Source organism: Oncorhynchus nerka, linkage group LG19 (genome assembly GCF_034236695.1).
Source record: "Oncorhynchus nerka isolate Pitt River linkage group LG19, Oner_Uvic_2.0, whole genome shotgun sequence".
Lineage (NCBI taxonomy): Eukaryota > Metazoa > Chordata > Actinopteri > Salmoniformes > Salmonidae > Oncorhynchus > Oncorhynchus nerka.
The window spans coordinates 34,714,032-34,733,644 of NC_088414.1; the positions used below are offsets into that span (position 1 = coordinate 34,714,032).

Genomic DNA, 19,613 nt, shown 5'->3' on the forward strand with positions numbered 1-19,613 from the left:
TTTTATAAGCATTTTCCAGCAATCATAATCCGTGTTAAAATGTAAACTCTTGGTATAACTAATAACTTCAAAAATAGGTCAGCATGGTTATATAAGATTACACTCCATGGACAACCAAAGTACTGAGTGCTGTAGTTTGGTGGATGGATGAATGGGGTTACTTGCTCTGTTAAACTTTAACTTTCATTTCTTAGTAGCATACTCTAGGAATTTGCGGGATTAACAGGGGGAAGGAAAGTGTAGTCAAGGGGATTAAACTTCTCCCCAAAATACCTGACCTGTATGGTTCATGGCTCAAAAATCTAATTAAAGTTGACTGTAATACAACACAATTGTCCCAAATAACCATATGTTAAGATTTAATTGAAAGTAGTACTAAAATAATGGGATTTTCTGCTCCTTTGTAGCCACCCCACATACAGTGTGCAGGTGTGGTCAGTTAGTTACTATAGCAGGGGATGAAATTATTCACAATGGGCTGTTCATGCTATAAAATAATGCTTGAGTACAAACACTACATATTTTTTCAGTTAAACATGCTTTAGATCACGTCCCCATGTCATATTTCTTAGAATATAGTGCTAAACAAAAATTATGTGTGAAGTAAAGAGTTGAGTTTTTGGAGAACCCATTACCAAAACTGCAGAGCTTATGTTTGATGTCAATCGAGACTGAGAATATCTACTGATGGCCAAAAAAAAAACAGGCCTCTCTTTTGATCTACAGGCCTTGTCCTGTGCAATGAAAGGGGGCAGAATGGTTGAACTGCATGGGACAGTAGTGAGATTAGCAGTGTTATGTTAATGGTGCAGACGGCGATACCATCCCAGAGCATAAGGCTAGTGGTGACGATGCTTGTTTTATTTAGGGAAACACACAGTTTTGTTAGCTTGATAAAGTGGTAGTTAATTGAAAGAGAAACTCGATGCCGGCCTTGAGGGAGGCAGACGTCACTGAGCAAGGACAATAGGTTGGGTATTAACCAAAGTTAAACTAAAAATAGTCAAATAGAAAGACTAACCAAATGAAGCATTGTGGGATATAATTAGTCAATGCATATTTTAATTTCTGTTTTATTCTTATTATGGTCTGTTATTGAGAGTTTGCATGCCCAATGAGATATGAGGACTTGGGAGGCCATATGTCATACATATAGTGACACCACAGAACAATGAGACAGATATTTCACCGGATGTATCAATGTGAAGCATCCGCTTGGCGTTTCCACTCACTACCAAATATGGAAGCCATGTGTCCAGCAGTGGGAGAAGCTGGAACGAGATTCATTTTGGCTGACATTCTGCACATTTTCTCATCGATGAAACATTTGATCTCAATACCGTTTTCTGTTCCCAAAACTAGAATCTGTTATGACCAGAGTGGACTAAGATAATTACACTTGACCTTTTGCTAAAGTTAAAAAAATGTTATTGTTTCGAAGGAGTGCAAAGGCCAATTGAGTTATTGCAACCGCACACTTCACAGAGTAGGCATTCCCTAACGTAAATATGCAAATATATGCTCAAATTCGCCAATGGGATCTCATAAACTTGTGCTTGGCTCTGCCCACCGCCTTGCTTGTTCTGCCCACATGACTCATTTGTTTCTATTTGGTTTAGTACTAAAGATATTTGGTGACACCATCAGTATTTCCTCATTTAACATGGTCATTGCACCTCTAACACTCCACACAAGAGCATTGGGGGCGGAGACGAATAACATTTTTTCTTCTATTAATCTGGGTGATAAAGCTACAGAGGATATCGTGGAAAGTCCTTGGTGCCAGGTCAGTGGCTGGAGTGAAAGATCTTGAAAAGAGAATGACCCTCTCTTTCCATACTTGGGTAAGCCTCTTTTGGGGAAGGCAGGCTGCTGCCTGAACCAGTATCTGGGCGAAGGAGACATGAACATGATGAGTTCTCATCTCTCAATTCAATTTAAAGGGTTTTATTGGCATGGGAAACATATGTTTACATTACCAAAGCAAGTGAAATAGCTAGTAAACAAAAGTGAAATAAACAATTAAAAATTAACAGTAAACATTACATTTACTAAAGTTCCAAAAGAATAAAGACATTTCAAATGTCATGTTATGTATACATACAGTGTTGTAATGATGTGCAAATTGTTAAAGTACGAAAGGGAAAATAAATAAACATAAATGTAGGTTGTATTTACAATGGTGTTTGTTCTTCAATGGTTGCCCTTTTCGTGTGGCAACAGGTCACACATTTTGCTGCTGTGATTGCACACTGTGGTATTTCACCCAATAGATAGTTTATCAAAATTTGATTTATTTTCAAATTATTTGTGGGTCTGTGTAATCTCTCTCACACACACACAGAGGAAGCCACTTTAGAACATTGAGAAGCACCCTGGAATTCATGAATGGTTTGCTCCACCCCTCAAAGAAGGGTCCCTGCTATCTAGAATCCTTGGGACGTCCATACCCACCTTTGAAGTTGAAATGTAAAATGGTTAAGGTGGGGTTTAGGGTGTGGAGGTCCAAAGAATCCCTGATAGCACTGCCCCATAAAGAAGGGCTTGTTTATACTATGATTCACACGTCACTGGCTCCGCCCTCTGAAAATCAAAAAGTGCACAAGGAAATTTCACCGAGGAAATCGGGATGTTTCATCAGCCTATGGAAGTCAGCAGTATTTTGTCGTGCGGTGTGGCTAGATCCTCCGAACACTTCAGAGTGAAGAGTAACGGTAAAGTAGCTTGAAAACATCACACATTTTACTGAAAAGTAGGTCTGCTTTATACCTTTTGATATCGTGGTCCATGTGTTTGCATGAACTGCACGAGGCTCCGTAGTCTTTTATTATAACTCTGACGCAATTATTTCTCGTGTGCTGTCAGATGTACTCCTGTTACTCAATTTTGAAACAATACATTTAAGGTTATTGTTTCGGTGTTAGAATGATCAGTGGTATTTATTTGTTTGAAACAAATAATGTTTACCAAACCTAACATCTTACAACGAACGTTACCAGCATTGCTAGCTATGCGATTGTTTTAGACGAGAGCTAACTAGCATATTGCTAGTATTGTAATGATCAATTTCATTAAATACGTGCAGTTTAAATTTACATTACTGCAACTGTCTGCCGTGTGAAAAAGTGTCAATTCATTATTGTTTAGCCAGTTCTTGCTAGCTAACAAGCAAACAATCTTGAGTCAACTAGCAAACGTTATCTAACTAACATGTAATTTATATATTTAACTAGCTAGCTAGGAAACAACACATCAACGAACTGTGTGGATGTGTGTAGCATAAATATGGATGCGTTCGTAAATTCGCTCTGGAGTGCACTCCGGGCGTTGGTAAATTCAGAGCGTTTCGCTCTCGGAGCGTTCAATTGGCCGCTCTGGCCAGGGAGTAGCGTTGATCCGAGCGTCCTGACCACAGCGACAGTCAAGCACCCAAGCCAAGGTTGGCCAGCTTGTTAGCTAACGTAAACTCGTACATCGCCTTGGTCCGTACAATTGCCCTTATTTTAGCGCCCCCAAAACGTAATACTTCCAGATCAACTGTAATGTCAATACCATTGTAAAAGCACAATTTCTCCCCTTTCCAACAGAATCAATTACATGACCTAAACGCTGCCTGTTTCTGCATAATTCAAGCAGGCAATGGAGCCCCGTCGGCTCTTTTTAAAAATGGCGGGTGGGGAAGCGAAACTAATGCGTGATAGTGAGAAGGAGAGATGTTGTGTGGGGAAAATAGCTTTTTTTCACTCGATCTGTCCAACTTAGCACCTTATCGCCTCTAAAATGTAAATTAAACACTATAAAGAGTTTATATAATGTGACATTACATACCTATTTGAAGGTTTGTGTCGAATTTGAATTGCGTTTTTAGGGCGGTGCTAAAGTGATCTTAGAAGTAAACAGCGACTTTGAGAATGATGATCGCAGGCAATGATGACGTAAAAAAATGACTAGGTATCCCCCCTTACCCCCGTCACTGTCCATTTCTTCTTTTTTCCCCTTTTTAAAAATGTTGAACCCTTTTTCTCTCCAATTTCGTGGTATCCAATTGTTAGTAGCTACTATCTTGTCTCATCGCTACAACTCCCGTATGGGCTCGGGAGAGACTAAGGTTGAAAGTCATGCGTCCTCCGATACACAACCAAACCAAGCCGCATTGTTTCTTAACACAGCGCGCATCCAACCCGGAAGCCAGCCGCACCAATGTGTTGGAGGAAACACTGTGCACCGTGCAACCTTGGTTAGCGCGCACTGCGCCCGGCCCGCCACAGGAGTCGCTGGTGCGTGATGAGACAAGGAGATTCCTACTGGCCAAGCCCTCCCTAACCCGGACGACGCTAGGCCAATTGTGCGTCGCCCCACAGACCTCCCGGCCGGTTACGACAGATCCTGGGCGCGAACCCAGAGTCTCTGGTGGCACAGCTGGCGCTGCAGTACAGTGCCCTTAACCACTGCGCCACCCGGGAGGCCCCCACTGTCCATTTCTTGTTTTTAAACGATGAGAGGAGTGCTACACCTGGTGGAGAGAGATTGTAAGACAGAAATAGTTGCTTTGTGCATTCTGTACGTTACGACATGACGCGTCACAATGTAACGGAGGGTCAGTTTTTGTTAAACTTTTCTCCAATACTATAGAGCCATTACCATGTCGATCAACGCTTGAATAGAAACCTAGTTCACACCCCCGATTTTGAAGTCAGCAAAGTCGCTACAATCCCATTAGTTTTCTTTGTAGCCTTGTTTGAATGTTGCGGTTGCGCACATTTGTACGGAATGGGGTGAGTTTACGTTACTTCGAGACAAAAATGAGAGAACACCTCACTGACCATTTTACTTGACCTAGCAGAGCTGGTTAGTCTGTTTTCATGTTATCCAGAGTGTTGGTGTATTTAACTGTGTTGCTGGCAACAATTTAATGAATTTTTTTGCCGATGTTTACTGGCACCGCCCATATTCAACGGGTGTTGGGCGTTAGTCATCAGTTATTCTGCGCTCTGGCACGCTCAAACGAGAGTGCTCTGAAATCTGAGTAGATAGCCAGAGTGAATTTACGAACACACGCTAAGGTAGCTAACTAGCAAACCGATCATAGACAACTTTCACAGGTTAGTGTAATAAACTCGCCAAAAGAAGAAACGTCCTCACCATCAACTGTGTTTATTTTCAGCAAACTTAACATGTGTAAATATTTGTATGAACATAACAAGATTCAACAACTGAGACATAAACTGAACAAGTTCCACAGACCTGTGACAGAAACATAAATTGAATAATGTGTCCCTGAACAAAGGAGAGGTCAAAAGTAACAGTCAGTATCTGGTGTGGCCACCAGGTGCATTAAGTACTGCAGTGCATCTCCTCCTCATGGACTGTACCAGATTTGCCAGTTCTTGCTGTGAGATGTTACCCCACTCTTCCACCAAGGCACCTGCAAGTTCCAGGACATTTCTGGGGGGAATGGCCCTAGCCCTCACCCTCCGATCCAACAGGTCCCAGACGTGCTCAATGGGATTGAGATCCAGGCTCTTCGTTGGCCATGGCAGAACACTGATATTCCTGTCTTGCAGGAAATCACGCACAGAACGAGCAGTATGGCTTGTAGCATTGTCATGCTGGAGGGTCATGTCAGGATGAGTCAGCAGGAAGGGTACCACATGAGGGAGGAGGATGTCTTCCCTGTAACGCACAGTGTTGAGATTGTCTGCAATGACAACAAGCTCAGTCCGATGATGCTGTGACACACCGCCCCAGACCATGATGGACCCTCCACCTCCAAATCGATCCCGCTCCAGATTACATGCCTCGGTGTAACGCTCATTCTTTCGACGATAAACACGAATCCGACCATCACCCCTGGTGAGACAAAACCATGACTCGTCAGTGAAGAGCACCTTTTGCCGGTCCTGTCTGATCCAGCAACGGTGGGTTTGTGCCCATAGGTGATGTTGTTTCCGGTGATGTCTGGTGAGGACCTGCCTTACAACAGGCCTACAACCCCTCAGTCCAGCCTCTCTCAGCCTATTGTGGACAGTCTGAGCACTGATGGAGGGATTGTGCGTTCCTGGTGTAACTCGGGCCGTTGTTGCCGTCCTGTACCTGTCCCGCAGGTATCGTGATGTTTGGATGTACTGATCCTGTGCAGGTGTTGTTACATGTGGTCTGCCACTGCGAGGATGATCAGCTGTCCATCCTGTCTCCCTGTAGCGCTGTCTTAGGTGTCTCACAGTACTGACATGGCAATTTATTGCCTTGGCCACATCTGCAGTCCTCGTGCCTCCTTTCAGCATGCCTAAGGCATGTTCATGCAGATGAGCAGGGACCCTGGGCATCTTTCTTTTGGTGTTTTTCAAAGTCAGTAGAAAGGCCTCTTTAGTGTCCAAAGTTTTCATAACTGTGACCTTAATTGCCTACCGTCTGTAAGCTGTTAGTGTCTTAATGACCGTTCCACAGGTACATGTTTATGGTTCATTGAACAAGCATGGGAAACTGTGTTTAAACCTTTTACAATGAAGATCTGTGAAGTTATTTGGATTTTTACGACTGACTTTAGTAGCCAATAGACAGGTCTTTGGGCTTGGCATGACAGCTAGCACCTTTTGATGTGTTGCATCAGTTTGGGCTACTGGCAGGTAGCTTACGTTATCTTGATGGCTGCGTTTTACATTTGTAGCTAGCCACTACAGTAGCAATTTTTTTTAAATGTAATTTTCAAATTGAGGATCATGTGTTGAGTTGTGGTGTTTGACTTCAGTCTCATGCCAGGTATGCATGGGCAGGATGATATCACTCTCAATAGGCCTAGCTAGCTATTCTTGTTCTTCCCACCACTTTAGAATGGTTTAGCTGGCAATAGGCTTACATTTTTATTTTGCACTCACTGAGTTTGATGTTCAGGATGGTCATTATGCAGAGGACAAATCATGCTATATTTTTGCACCTTCTGACTCTTTCAAGGGGTCGCTTTTTGCATTGGAGGTGTTTATTTGTTCACCTTAGTATTCTAAGCTGATCGGTGGAAATAAATGATAATTACAGGGACATTTTCAGAAATGTTCGGGGGCAAATTTACACCTAGCCTGGTGTATGTCCTAGACTGGTCAGTTGTCATAGGCAATGTATTGGACCTTGAGGAAGGAGGGAGGGACCCTGTTGGCTTGGTTCCATTGGTTTGAGGGGTTGCGCAGTTCACTCACAGCAGTATGTCCTTCTTCGCCAAGAAAACAGATTGTTCCATAACTTCAAACAGCTGGACAACTATTGACAATGACATATGAAATGTAGCCGCCCATCACGTAGCTCCAAGGGTGAGCTACCCACTGAGATTAGAATGCTGGAAGGACACTCTTGAATTCCCCACGCAGAATGCTGGAAGGACACTCTTGAATTCCCCACGCTGACAAGAGTGCCGCATTTGTACAAACCTCTTAAAGTATCCACTCCCCAATTAACGCTGCTCTACCCACATTACATGGTGACCCGGTTTGTCACGTGATTCTTCTGGTCATGATGTCTGCAGTCGTTAGTCGAACATGAAATGTAAGGCTGCAATTTTCTGATCCAGTCATGTTGAACAGTGCACTCATTGATGGGTATGCGTGTTACAGTTAAAATGTTTTTTTGTTATGAGTAGAGTAAAATCTAAGTTTATTAGTTACTTGCATAACTCTCCTCAACAATGTAGTACAATATTGATCACGCTGTGCAATCGCTCTACAAATCCCCCTTTTAGAGACTGGTGAGGGCAAGTGACCGGCAGAACAACCTGTCCACCAACCCTCCTCTCTATCTCACACGCCGGGACTGAGCGAGACAATACATCCCCCTTACCATACTACTTCCACCTTATTATTATCTCTGTGGGTCTTCTCATCTACATTGTGTGTAAGCCTAATTGTTTTCTAATGTTAGTCAATATCTATGTATTTCAGTGTCTATGACTGCCATGTTGGGTATAAAAAGAAGAATAGTGAACTTTACCAGTGGGCAGGAACTCTGTCTATAACCACCAAGGGAACCCACTCTTTCCAGTTACTTGTACACTATAATAACTAAGTGAATCATTTGGTCTTCAGTGTGTTTGTTTTGTGTGTAATCTTTTAGCACTAGCAAGTTTAGGACACCATGATAACAAAAAACGGTCATACTGGCAGAGAAGGGGCTAGACGAGAAGTAAACAGACATGTTGTTGACAGTGAGAGTCAAAACAATAACATGCTTTGTGTAGAGCGAGCAACAGTCCCTAATGAGATTAACAGGTTGGTTAGTCTTGGGATAATCCTTTTAGATATGTTTACAAAAGCTCGGCGAGGCACCTAATATTCACTATCTACTGTAGTACAGAGGGAAGGTGGGGGTTAGTGAAAAGCACCACAGCAAAATCCTGAATGCAATCCAAATGGTATTAGGCCAATTAGCCTAGTCATTTAGGTCTGCTGAAGTAGTCCTATCCATTGTATACTACAGCCGACCTATTACAGAGAAGGGCAGGTGGACACTAAACCCTTTCTGCCTGGAGGCTCCAACGAGCATGTCTGATTTGAGCTTTCAGACGTTACATTTAGAAGAGTTGAGCATTCGCTTCTTCACAACCTGGTTTCACACATCCACTCACGCATACACACAGGCCAGCCACCCTGCATCACTCAGACCAAAGAGGCTATCTCGAGAGCTTACTGAGTAGGCAGAACAAAACAGACTAAACCTCTCAGGCACTGGGCATGAATCTCTGGCAGGGAGGCTGCCAGAGGGCACTTTCCCAGGGCTACATATGCGGCCTGCCTAACTCTAAAATGGCTACGTTTTCATTTTGAGTAACTTAGCAGATGCTCTTATCCAGGGGGGGATAAGTGCCTTGCTCAAATGCACATCAAGAGATTATTCACCTAGTCTGCTCGGGGATTCGAACCAGTAACTTTTTGGTTACTGGCCCAAGGCGGTTAATCGCTAGTTTAACTCTTCACGGCGAGCAGAGGACACTCTGTATCTGTTTTAACATGTCAGTCTTGTGTAACTGTTCAGTTGTTAAATCAACCCCTAGAGAGCACAGTCATCCTTTCCGTGTTTTAGAACAGTGGTTTAAGTTACAAGGTGGACATGCCAAGCCCATGCAGACTGAAATGAGGGAAGCTATTGTGCGTGTCCAAGGAAAGGAGACAGTATTGTTGGCTGCAATTATTTTCTACTTGGCCCCATACCAGCACCATCCTGATCCAATCACGGCTGCTAGCCTGATCAAACCCGCATTGGCTATTTTCCCTGTTGACAGTTTGTGACAGTGACTCATGTGGCAGACTCAATGCCCGATACATGAAAGTTGTTATTTTTGAACCATTGTTTTGATTTCCCAATACCTTCAGAGGCCAGGGGCTATGTTTATTTTAGACTGCCATTCCTCATGCAAATAGTTTTCTCAACACATTTCCGGTGATTGTTCACTGTGTTCTATGGATAACAACATGTAGAATGGGCCTGTACACATTTATTATTATAGGCCTAAGTGTGTCACAGGCTAAGCTACAAGTCTCCAGGCTTTGTAGAGTGTGTGTGGTGTGCTGCTGGAGAGGCAGTGTCTCCGATATGTAGAATAAGCAGTAGCCATAATAACCTTAAGTACTGTGCAACATGCATAATGTATACAGGGGTGTGGTAGTGGGCGTGGCCAATGGCAGAGTCGTCAAATGGAAATGTTCCTTTTTAAAAAAAGCTTTAAAGTAAATTTCTTGCAATTCTACACATTTTGACATTGGCTGAGAGATACTTTTACCGTTTTAAAGCTAGTTTCCCGCTATTCTACACATTTTGTAATGGGGCTGAACAAAAAAAGATGCTGTTTTAAAAATATACTGAACAAAAATATAAACGCAACATGCAAAAATTGCAAAATTTTGACTGAGTTACAGTTCATATAAGGAGATCAGTCAATTGAACTTCATTAATTAGGCCCTAATCTATGTATTTCACACGACTGGGCAGGGGCGCAGCCGCGGGTGGGCTTGGGAAATCGTAGGCCCACCCACTGGGAAGCCATGCCCACCCACAAAAGGGCATGGCTTTTGTTCAGTATGATTTCCTGCTATTCTACACTTTTTGCCATGGGGCTCAAACATGAACAAAATCAGTGGCGGCCCCATGCCATAACATTTTTGTGATTTTTGTTTCTCCCTGACTGTCTAGTTTTTATTTTGGTGATGGCTAGTTCCTAAATATATAGCTCCATTATAATATGTACGTTTATATATAGGTTTAGTCGTTTAAGCACTGAAACCGCTTTTACCGTGTGTGTCTAAAGAAAAATCATCTTTTGGAGTGGAGACAATTTTTTGGCATTGGCGGCCCGCTGCTGCTAAATGAATATAGGGGAAACGCTGATACATGCTCTTGGTGGAATGCAAATGACCCTTGTGACAGTGTTGAACTTGGTAATACAATTTTTTTTTATGTATGTAGGCTAAGTGGTTGTCTTACCACCTGGTATCATTTCATTAGGATAAAAAAATGAACTATCTGTATTCTGGAAACTTGAATATGTGATAGAATATAGCCTATTAGGTACTAGAGTATAATTAAGCAATAAGACACAAGGGGAAATGTGGTATATGGCTAATATACCACGGCTAAGGGCTGTTCTTATGCGCAACGCGGAGTGCCTTGATACAGCCCTTAGCCGTGGTATATTGGCCATATACCACAAACACCTGAAGTGCCTTATTGGTATTATAAACTGGTTACCAATGTAATTAGAGCAGTAAAAATAAATGTTTTGTCATACCTGTGGTAGATGGTCTGATATACCATGGCTGACAGCCAATCAGCCTTCATGGTTGTAACCACCCAGTTTATAATAGACTACATAAACAATTGTTTCTGATGACTGAAAGTTGGTCAGCATGTCTTTAACTCAGTAGTCCTCCAGGAAGGTTAAAGTGGATTGTGCCGCACAGAGATTGGTGTTCGCTTCCATGTCTGCTTATCAAAGCTCTCTGTGTCAGTTTGTTTTTTATTTTCATAAAGCCCTAAAGTGAATAAATGTAATTCTGGGTAGTTCCATAATACCAGCATGCTGTTTCTTAGAAGAATGTGTGGTTTGGTTGTCTGGAAACATGCAGGAGGGGGATTTAAAACATGGACCAAATCCCAAAATGGAAGAATTACTGGAATGATCAGATTAGGAGGATACACTAGTGTGGCATCAAACACAATTGTAATGTCCCGGCTCGACCAAATATTAGCCATTTTAGTCGTAGGCTATTCCTTTGCCAGGGCAAATTTCTTGAATGTTCATGTTGTTCGCTCTCTCTCATGCACACGAGAACTAATCAGTTAATCAGTTTGTTGTTCCAGAGACAGTTGGTTTGCAAACAAGGATTGCACACACAACAAAGTTAAAAACATTTTTAAATCATAATATTTCATGTCATTAGCAAGAACTAATAGCATACGTTTTGCCTATAGACTTTCTTATATACTCATGAATCTGCTTCTCCACTGTGTTTGACCTTAGGATCTCTCCTGCTGCATCTCAGCTCGTGACGCATTTTCACTGCTCTGATCAGCAACTGATCACAGCCTCGGCCCCCGCTCCCTCCACAGACAACCATGGTAGAAAAAATGGCCTCCTTCGGCCGGATCCTGCTGCGACGCAGGGCACTGGATTGTTCCGATGAGGGAACACGCTTTGCTCGCTGCCTCTCCACACTGGACCTGGTGGCCCTGGGGGTGGGCTCCACCCTGGGGGCAGGGGTGTACGTCCTGGCTGGTGAAGTGGCCAGGGAGAAGGCTGGCCCTGCCATCGTTCTCTGCTTCCTCATCGCTGCACTCTCCTCTATGCTGGCCGGACTCTGTTATGCCGAGTTTGGCGCCCGCGTACCCAAGACGGGTTCGGCGTACCTGTACAGTTATGTGACGGTTGGTGAAATCTGGGCCTTCATCACGGGATGGAACCTCATCCTCTCCTATGTCATCGGTGAGTTGGTAGATTGGAAATTGGTCAAGTATTCAAAGGCTTCGCATTGAGCCACTATGTTCATGGATGGAGGCTTGTTTCTAGGATGGCTTATCCTCTTTAGTTTGGTTGATGTTTTGCGTCATGTTAACTTATCCTCCTTGGTCCTCTGTCCTTAAGGTACAGCCAGTGTGGCCCGAGCCTGGAGCTCTACATTTGATAATCTAGTGGAGGAGAAGATCTCTTTCTTCTTCAGGTCTTCCATGGCCATGAAGGTCCCGGGGGGCGTGCTGGCTGAATACCCTGACCTGTTTGCACTCATCATCGTGCTCCTATTAACTGGTGAGGACCCATTGTCAACCAACATGGATAATGTTGGGGCCCGGGGAGGCAGCACATAACTAATAACCCCGTCATAAAAGCTGGAGGTACAGTATAGTAACATGACTTGATTTGTCTCACCAAGCTACCTTAAAGATGAAAGCACTAACTGTACATTGCTCTGGATAAGAGCATCTGCGAAATGACTCAAATGACAATGTACAAATGTAGATTTGTGTTAATCATGCCATCATGTTGCTTCCTCCAGGGCTGCTGGCATTTGGAGTGAGTGAGTCTGCCTTGATCAATAAGATTTTCACTGGGGTCAACCTGGTGGTGCTGGGCTTCATCATCATCTCAGGCTTTGTGAAGGGAGACCCAGACCACTGGAACCTCACCCTGGAGGACTTTGTTAATACCTACCCCAACCACACCAACACCTCCAGCATATCCCAGGAGTGAGTCATTCATTTAATATGGCTACCAGCTGAGATTTGGCTGTAGATTCCATTATAGACCAATCGTACGGAGTAAATCATGTTTCTATCTGACTAGCTGTGTTTGATCTCTGCATTTGGTTTCAGAAACATAACAGTATAACCCCCTGTGTCCTCTCTGTCACTCAGGGTTGTGGATAAGATGTTTGGCTCGGGTGGTTTTGCTCCTTTTGGCCTCAGTGGCATTATGTCCGGTGCTGCTACCTGTTTCTACGCATTCGTCGGTTTCGACTGCATCGCCACGACCAGTGAGTTACTTACTCTGTTCCAGAGCTAAACAAACTATTGACAGTTTAATACTTTTCTGATAAGTAGCCATTATTTTACACCTGGGGTTACTATACATAACTTTAACCCATTGTATAAGAGATTCTCCAAAATTAAAATAATAAAGGCATTTATATATCAATTGTAGTCGTACTTTATCAAGTTATTTGAGCTATTTACTTTGCACTAGCGATAAACATTAGATGGGTCCACCTCGTTTCTTCTCAAGAGTTCTTCTTCTCCATTATTCAAAATGTCACTTTTAAAATGGTTGCTACCTTGAAGTTCTCTTTGGTGGTCCTCGCTCATAGTGCTACCTTGTAGTTCTCTTTGGTGGTCCTCTCTCATAGTTCTACCTTGTAGTTCTCTTTGGTGGTCCTCTCTCATAGTGCTACCTTGTAGTTCCCTTTGGTGGTCCTCTCTCATAGTGCTACCTTGTAGTTCTCTTTGGTGGTCCTCTCTCATAGTGCTACCTTGTAGTTCTCTTTGGTGGTCCTCTCTCATAGTGCTACCTTGTAGTTCTCTTTGGTGGTCCTCTCTCATAGTGCTACCTTGTAGTTCTCTTTGGTGGTCCTCTCTCATAGTGCTACCTTGTAGTTCTCTTTGGTGGTCCTCTCTCATAGTGCTACCTTGTAGTTCTCTTCGGTGGTCCTCTCTCATAGTGCTACCTTGTAGTTCTCTTTGGTGGTCCTCTCTCATAGTGCTGCCTTGTATTTTCCTACAGGCGAAGAGGCTAAGAACCCCATGCGTTCCATCCCCGTGGGCATCGTGGCCTCTCTGCTCATCTGTTTCTTCGCCTACTTCGGGGTGTCTGCAGCTCTCACCCTCATGATGCCTTACTACATGCTGGACACCCAGAGCCCCCTGCCAGAGGCCTTCAACTACGTGGGCTGGGATCCTGCTCGCTACATCGTGGCTGTGGGTTCCCTCTGTGCGCTTTCCACCAGGTCAGTTAGGCTGATAGATCACACTATGGCTACTGTTCTATAGCTCCCTTAACGTATCCACTACGCTCATCGGTACTTAAGTCACTCTGTCTTTGCTATGTAGTCAATGTTTGTTGTTTTCCTAGCCTGCTTGGGTCCATGTTCCCCATGCCGAGGGTGATCTACGCCATGGCAGAGGATGGGCTCCTGTTCCGTGGTCTGTCCCGCATGAACACGCGCACCAAGACCCCCCTGATGGCCACTATAGTCTCTGGCTGTGTGGCATGTGAGTTCAGCCCTCCTCCCTCTGTTCATTCATCTGGTTCTGCTCTACTACTGCTGGGTTCCACTGTAGTCAACTCCTGCTGTTCTGTGTTTATGTATGAAAGTAGGAATGTACAGCATGAGGGAAGACCGTAGAAAAATATTCTCTGAACAACGGAATGCTGTTTTTTGTTCCGTTGTTTTTGAATAACTTGTGTAAATAACCAACTTCATGGAGTAGATTGTCTTTATATAGTGAGTATGCTGGTAATGAACCCAACTTCACAGAGTAGATTGTCTTTATATAGTGAGTATGCTGGTAATGAACCCAACTTCACAGAGTAGATTGTCTTTATATAGTGAGTATGCTGGTAATGAACCCAACTTCACAGAGTAGATTGTCTTTATATAGTGAGTATGCTGGTAATGAACCCAACTTCACAGAGTAGATTGTCTTTATATAGTGAGTATGCTGGTAATGAACCCAACTTCACAGAGTAGATTGTCTTTATATAGTGAGTATGCTGGTAATGAACCCAACTTCACGGAGTAGATTGTCTTTATATAGTGAGTAATGCTGCTTTGTCACCTCTCTCTGTAGCTCTGATGGCCTTCCTCTTTGACCTGGCTGCCCTGGTTGATCTCATGTCCATAGGGACACTGCTGGCCTACTCACTAGTGGCCATCTGTGTGCTTATCCTTAGGTAGGTGACGACTTATACCACATTATTTTAAACATACTTTAATACCTAACCTAGCATTTGTGATATTGAAACGGTGATTATCCTCCTATACTGGATTTGCTTATGATATTTTACATGGCACGCTCAGTGTGAATACCTCCCATGTTCCAGGAGACTGACCTGTCTGTCTGTCTGTCCAGGTACCAGCCCGGCACCCTGAGCTCATCCAGTCAGACAGAAAAGCTAGTGGAGCTGGTTGGAGGGGAGAAGGTGGCCCGGGGGGACAGTGGAGATGAGTACGGCCTGGATCTGGAGGACCGCCCCGTCAGGGAAAAATTCACCCCCTGCCTCCTCCTCTTCCCCAGTGGTGCCTTACCTACCAAGACCTCGGGGAACATCGTCTATGCCACCACGGCCATTATCTGTGAGTGACACCTCTCTCACCCGCACTTGCCGTCTTATGCGGTTGACCATTGGTTGTTTTCAAAGCAGCTCTTTTTTAAATATTTTTTTAGAAAGCTAATTTTAACTCGCTCTCTCTTCATCCTTTCTAGCGGTGCTCATCACTGTGCTGTGTGTGGTGCTGGCAGGGAAGCTGGATGAGTTGATGGAGGTTCAGCCTGTGTGGGTCACAGTGTGTGTAGTCCTGGCCTTGCTCTGTGCCCTTTGTGTCATTATCATCTGGAGACAACCAGAGAGCACGGAAGCCCTCACCTTCAAGGTCAGTTTCTGAATATTTATTTAATTTAAACAGGTCCAGTGTTTATTAATGTCTCACAACCAGTTTATAATCCAGCTTGATATGCAGTAAAAGTATGACTAACCTGTAGCTCTTCCCTCTAGGTGCCCCTGCTGCCTTGGCTGCCTCTGTTCAGTGTCTTTGTCAACATCTACCTCATGATGCAGCTGGACCTGGCTACGTGGTGCCGTTTCGCTGTGTGGATGGCCATTGGTGAGTTAACGTGACATTCTACACAATAGGAGATGTTTCTAAAGTCACAATAGAATCTCAAAACTAAGTCTGTTTTTATGAGCAGCAGAATATTACCTTAATTTGTGTGGACTCCTCTAACCATTCCTCTTACTCCTTCCCTCAGGATTCGCAATCTACTTCTTTTATGGGATCTGGCACAGCAGTGCGGCAGCCAGCAGCACCCGTGGGAAATATGAGCCTGCCCTCCAGACCAAGAAGAAGCACATCTACCTGGGGGGAGACGAGAGTGAGGTGGAGGGGATGAGCCCCTGAACAGCTGGATGAAACCCCACACATAATACCTCTGCAGTGAAGGCAGACAATTCAACTGATTGACACTACAATTCATCTGTTTTCTTTTCCATTTTTGGGATATCTCTGTTTTAAGCTTTATTGGACATTTGAGGAATTATATTTTTAACAGTTGAAACATTGCTATTAACATTACTAGTGATTTTATTTATTAGAAGTTAGTCTCTTCCAATTTTGATTGTGTCTGTGCCTCTAATTATTAGCTCCTGGTGTCCAGCAGCCATATGAACTGCAGCTGGCCAGGACTGTTGGTTAGGGCCATGTGTAAACAGAGTGGGTCTATGGGGTTTACAATCTTGGTCAGAACCTCTGTGTACTTGGGTCAACAGCACAGGGTTAGTGGATCAAGGCCTGATGCAGGTGTTTTGGGGATCGCTGGCGTAGACAAACTGTCCTCCATCACCTGTCACAGAGCAATGTATTTAACAGTAGGGCCTTGTGGCAGAAACAAGTATTTATTGTTGGTGTCCGCTTGTTCTGTAAGATGAAATATCACCACAGAGATGTGGGAACTAAATATCCGAAAGGCATTGATGAACGATCTGTTGCCAGTGATGTCTTTGTCATTGAAAATGTTTTTAAACGTATGGTAAAATAGCCCAAGTAATGATGTAAGTTATTGTCTGGTTAGTCCCTGTGTAACTGAAGCAGTATATGCACATTAGGTTCATCCAAAGAATACATGGAGATATTGTAGCTAAACCTTAAAGTTGCTGAAATGACATCCTGGCACCACTACATTTACAGTGGGGGAAAAAAGTATTTAGTCAGCCACCAATTGTGCAAGTTCTCCCACTTAAAAAGATGAGGCCTGTAATTTTCATCATAGGTACACTTCAATTATGACATACAAAATGAGAAAACCACATTGTAGGATTTTTAATGAATTTATTTGCAAATTATGGTGGAAAACTTTTGTTATTGACCAAATACTTATTTATCTCAATACTTTGTTATATACCCTTTGTTGGCAATGAGAGGTCAAACGTTTTCTGTAAGTCTTCACAAGGTTTTCACACTGTTGCTGGTATTTTTGGCCCATTCCTCCATGCAGATCTCCTCTAGAGCAGTGACGTTTTGGGGCTGTTGCTGGGCAACACGGATTTTCAACTCCCTCCAAAGATTTTCTATGGGGTTGAGATCTGGAGACTGGCTAGGACACTCCAGGACCTTGAAATGCTTCTTACGAAGCCACTCCTTCGTTGCCCGGGCGGTGTGTTTGGGATCATTGTCATGCTGAAAGACCCAGCCACGTTTCATCTTCAATGCCCTTGCTGATGGAAGGAGGTTTTCACTCAAAATCTCACGATACATGGCAGCATTCATTCTTTCCTTTACACGGATCAGTCGTCCTGGTCCCTTTGCAGAAAAACAGCCCCAAAGCATGATGTTTCCACCCCCATGCTTCACAGTAGGTAGGTATGGATGCAACTCAGCATTCTTTGTCCTCCAAACACGACGAGTTGAGTTTTTACCAAAAAGTTATATTTTTGTTTCATCTGACCATATGACATTCTCCTAATCTTCTGGATCATCCAAATGCTCTCTAGCAAACTTCAGACGGTCCTGGACATGTACTGGCTTAAGCAGGGGGACACGGATTTGAGTCCCTGGCGGCGTAGTGTGTTACTGATGGTAGGCTTTGTTACTTTGGTCCCAGCTCTCTGCAGGTCATTCACTAGGTCCCCCCGTGTGGTACTGGGATTTTTGCTCACCGTTCTTGTGACCATTTTGACCCCACTGGGTGAGATCTTGCGTGGAGCCCCAGATCGAGGGAGATTATCAGTGGTCTTGTCTTCCATTTCCTAATTGCTCCCACAGTTGATTTCTTCAAACCAAGCTGCTTACCTATTGCAGATTCAGTCTTCCCAGCCTGGTGCAGGTCTACAATTTGTTTCTGTTGTCCTTTGACAGCTCTTTGGTCTTGGCCATAGTGGAGTTTGGAGTGTGACTGTTTGAGGTTGTGGACAGGTGTCTTTTATACTGATAACAAGTTCAAACAGGTGCCATTAATACAGGTAACGAGTGGAGGACAGAGGAGCCTCTTAAAGAAGAAGTTACAGGTCTGTGAGAGCCAGAAATCTTGCTTGTTTGTATGTGACCAAATACTTATTTTCCACCATAATTTGCAAATAAATTCATAAAAAATCCAACTATGATTTTCTGGATTTTTTTTCTTCTCATTTTGTCTGTCATAGTTGATCTGTACCTATGATGAAAATTACAGGCCTCTCATCCTTTTAGGTGAGAGAACTTGCACAATTGGTGGCTGACTAAATACTGTTTTTCCCCACTGTAGCTGGCTGCTGCTGTGTCATCTTAATTTGATATTTTGGGCCGTACTGTACTCTTGTCCCCCCCCCCACACCCTTCATGTATCTCTGTTTATCTCACTGGAGTTTGTCTTTACAAATCAGAACTACCCTTTTTATATGAACATACTTGAGTTTGAGTTCTCTGCCTGCCTCCAATGCTTGAGCTGTCTCTACAGATGTTTAATAAAGACCAGTACCCTGGGGGTCTATTCAGTGGCTCTGTGTTGAATCTTAAAGGCAGTGACTTTAGTCCTGGTCATGCACTACCACTGATGGAGCTTTAGTTGTAGATTCTTGTGAAAACATGTTAGCAAATGTTTTTTTAGTTTCCGTTGAAACTTGTTCTTGGAAGCTTAGCTGTCGAGTTTGCATCATTTTATCTGAACATTCTATTCTGTAGAATTGTTTTATATGTAGTTATTTTATGCTTTTCAAATTAAGTTAATCAAGTAATGTTCTTTTTATAGATGTTATTGTATTCTTACATGTACAGTTTTTAAAGTACTCTTGACGACCCCCTTTAATGATTTACTTTATATAGCAAAACTTTTGCACCACCAAATGATTGAGACTTCAACTTGTGATTCCATTTGCTATTAATCACTAGTTGTGGTGCTGCTTGACCAAAATGCAGTGTGCATTGGAGACACTAGGTCAAGAACATGAGGAATTTGACCAGCAAAATCTGCTCTCTAAATCTGAAGTATATTTGTGCTCATCTGTAAAGACATTGGAATTGGTGAGGATAATTGAGTTCTATGGTTTGTTAAAGGAAAATACCATGCAAAACCTGATGCATTATATGATGCAAAATGCATCATAACAACTGTATTTAGAAAATGATATCTTAAGTTAATTGTTGCTTTGCAAAAGATGTTGGGCCAATGTCAACAATGGACTAATGAAACAAATACCAAAATAGTATTTGTGTGGAGTTTTCCTTTTAAGTGAGTTGTAGTACAGTAATAACTACTGTACAGTATGTGTATAGCTGTATCATATTTGTATAATGCTGAATATTATACAAATGGACACTTATTCAAAGGAGGTGTTTTATACTTGTGCTTCTTAACATACATTTTAACAACTTGCAAGAATCTCAAAAAGAAACCAGTGC

At 43.1% G+C, this 19,613-nt stretch overlaps 1 protein-coding gene across 3 annotated transcripts; it reads left to right on the forward strand.

The window, feature by feature from the left end:
* The first annotated feature begins 1,727 nt into the window (after positions 1 to 1,727).
* On the forward strand, positions 1,728 to 19,417 carry LOC115101460 (cationic amino acid transporter 3-like). 3 transcript variants are annotated; one of them, XM_029620958.2, is made up of 12 exons: positions 1,728 to 1,844; positions 11,498 to 11,959; positions 12,119 to 12,280; positions 12,528 to 12,717; positions 12,886 to 13,004; positions 13,748 to 13,970; positions 14,096 to 14,235; positions 14,815 to 14,917; positions 15,097 to 15,320; positions 15,451 to 15,617; positions 15,740 to 15,848; positions 15,994 to 19,417. In XM_029620958.2, the coding sequence occupies exons 2-12, from the start codon at positions 11,593 to 11,595 to the stop codon at positions 16,140 to 16,142; spliced, it is 1,953 nt and encodes a 650-aa protein (XP_029476818.1). In that variant the 5' UTR covers positions 1,728 to 1,844; positions 11,498 to 11,592; the 3' UTR covers positions 16,143 to 19,417. The 3 variants fall into 3 exon arrangements, with proteins under 3 accessions (XP_029476818.1, XP_029476817.1, XP_029476815.1); XM_029620957.2 differs by lacking the exon at positions 1,728 to 1,844 and adding an exon at positions 2,577 to 2,752; XM_029620955.2 differs by lacking the exon at positions 1,728 to 1,844 and adding an exon at positions 2,577 to 2,714.
* Positions 19,418 to 19,613: the final 196 nt, after the last annotated feature.

Bases quoted from the DNA above. Each gene is read 5' to 3' on its own strand.
- LOC115101460 (XM_029620958.2), top strand. From the start codon at position 11,593: ATGGTAGAAAAAATGGCCTCCTTCGGCCGGATCCTGCTGCGACGCAGG. The intron at 11,960-12,118 runs GTGAGTTGGTAG...TCTGTCCTTAAG, and splicing joins CATCCTCTCCTATGTCATCG to GTACAGCCAGTGTGGCCCGA. The intron at 15,618-15,739 runs GTCAGTTTCTGA...TCTTCCCTCTAG, and splicing joins CGGAAGCCCTCACCTTCAAG to GTGCCCCTGCTGCCTTGGCT.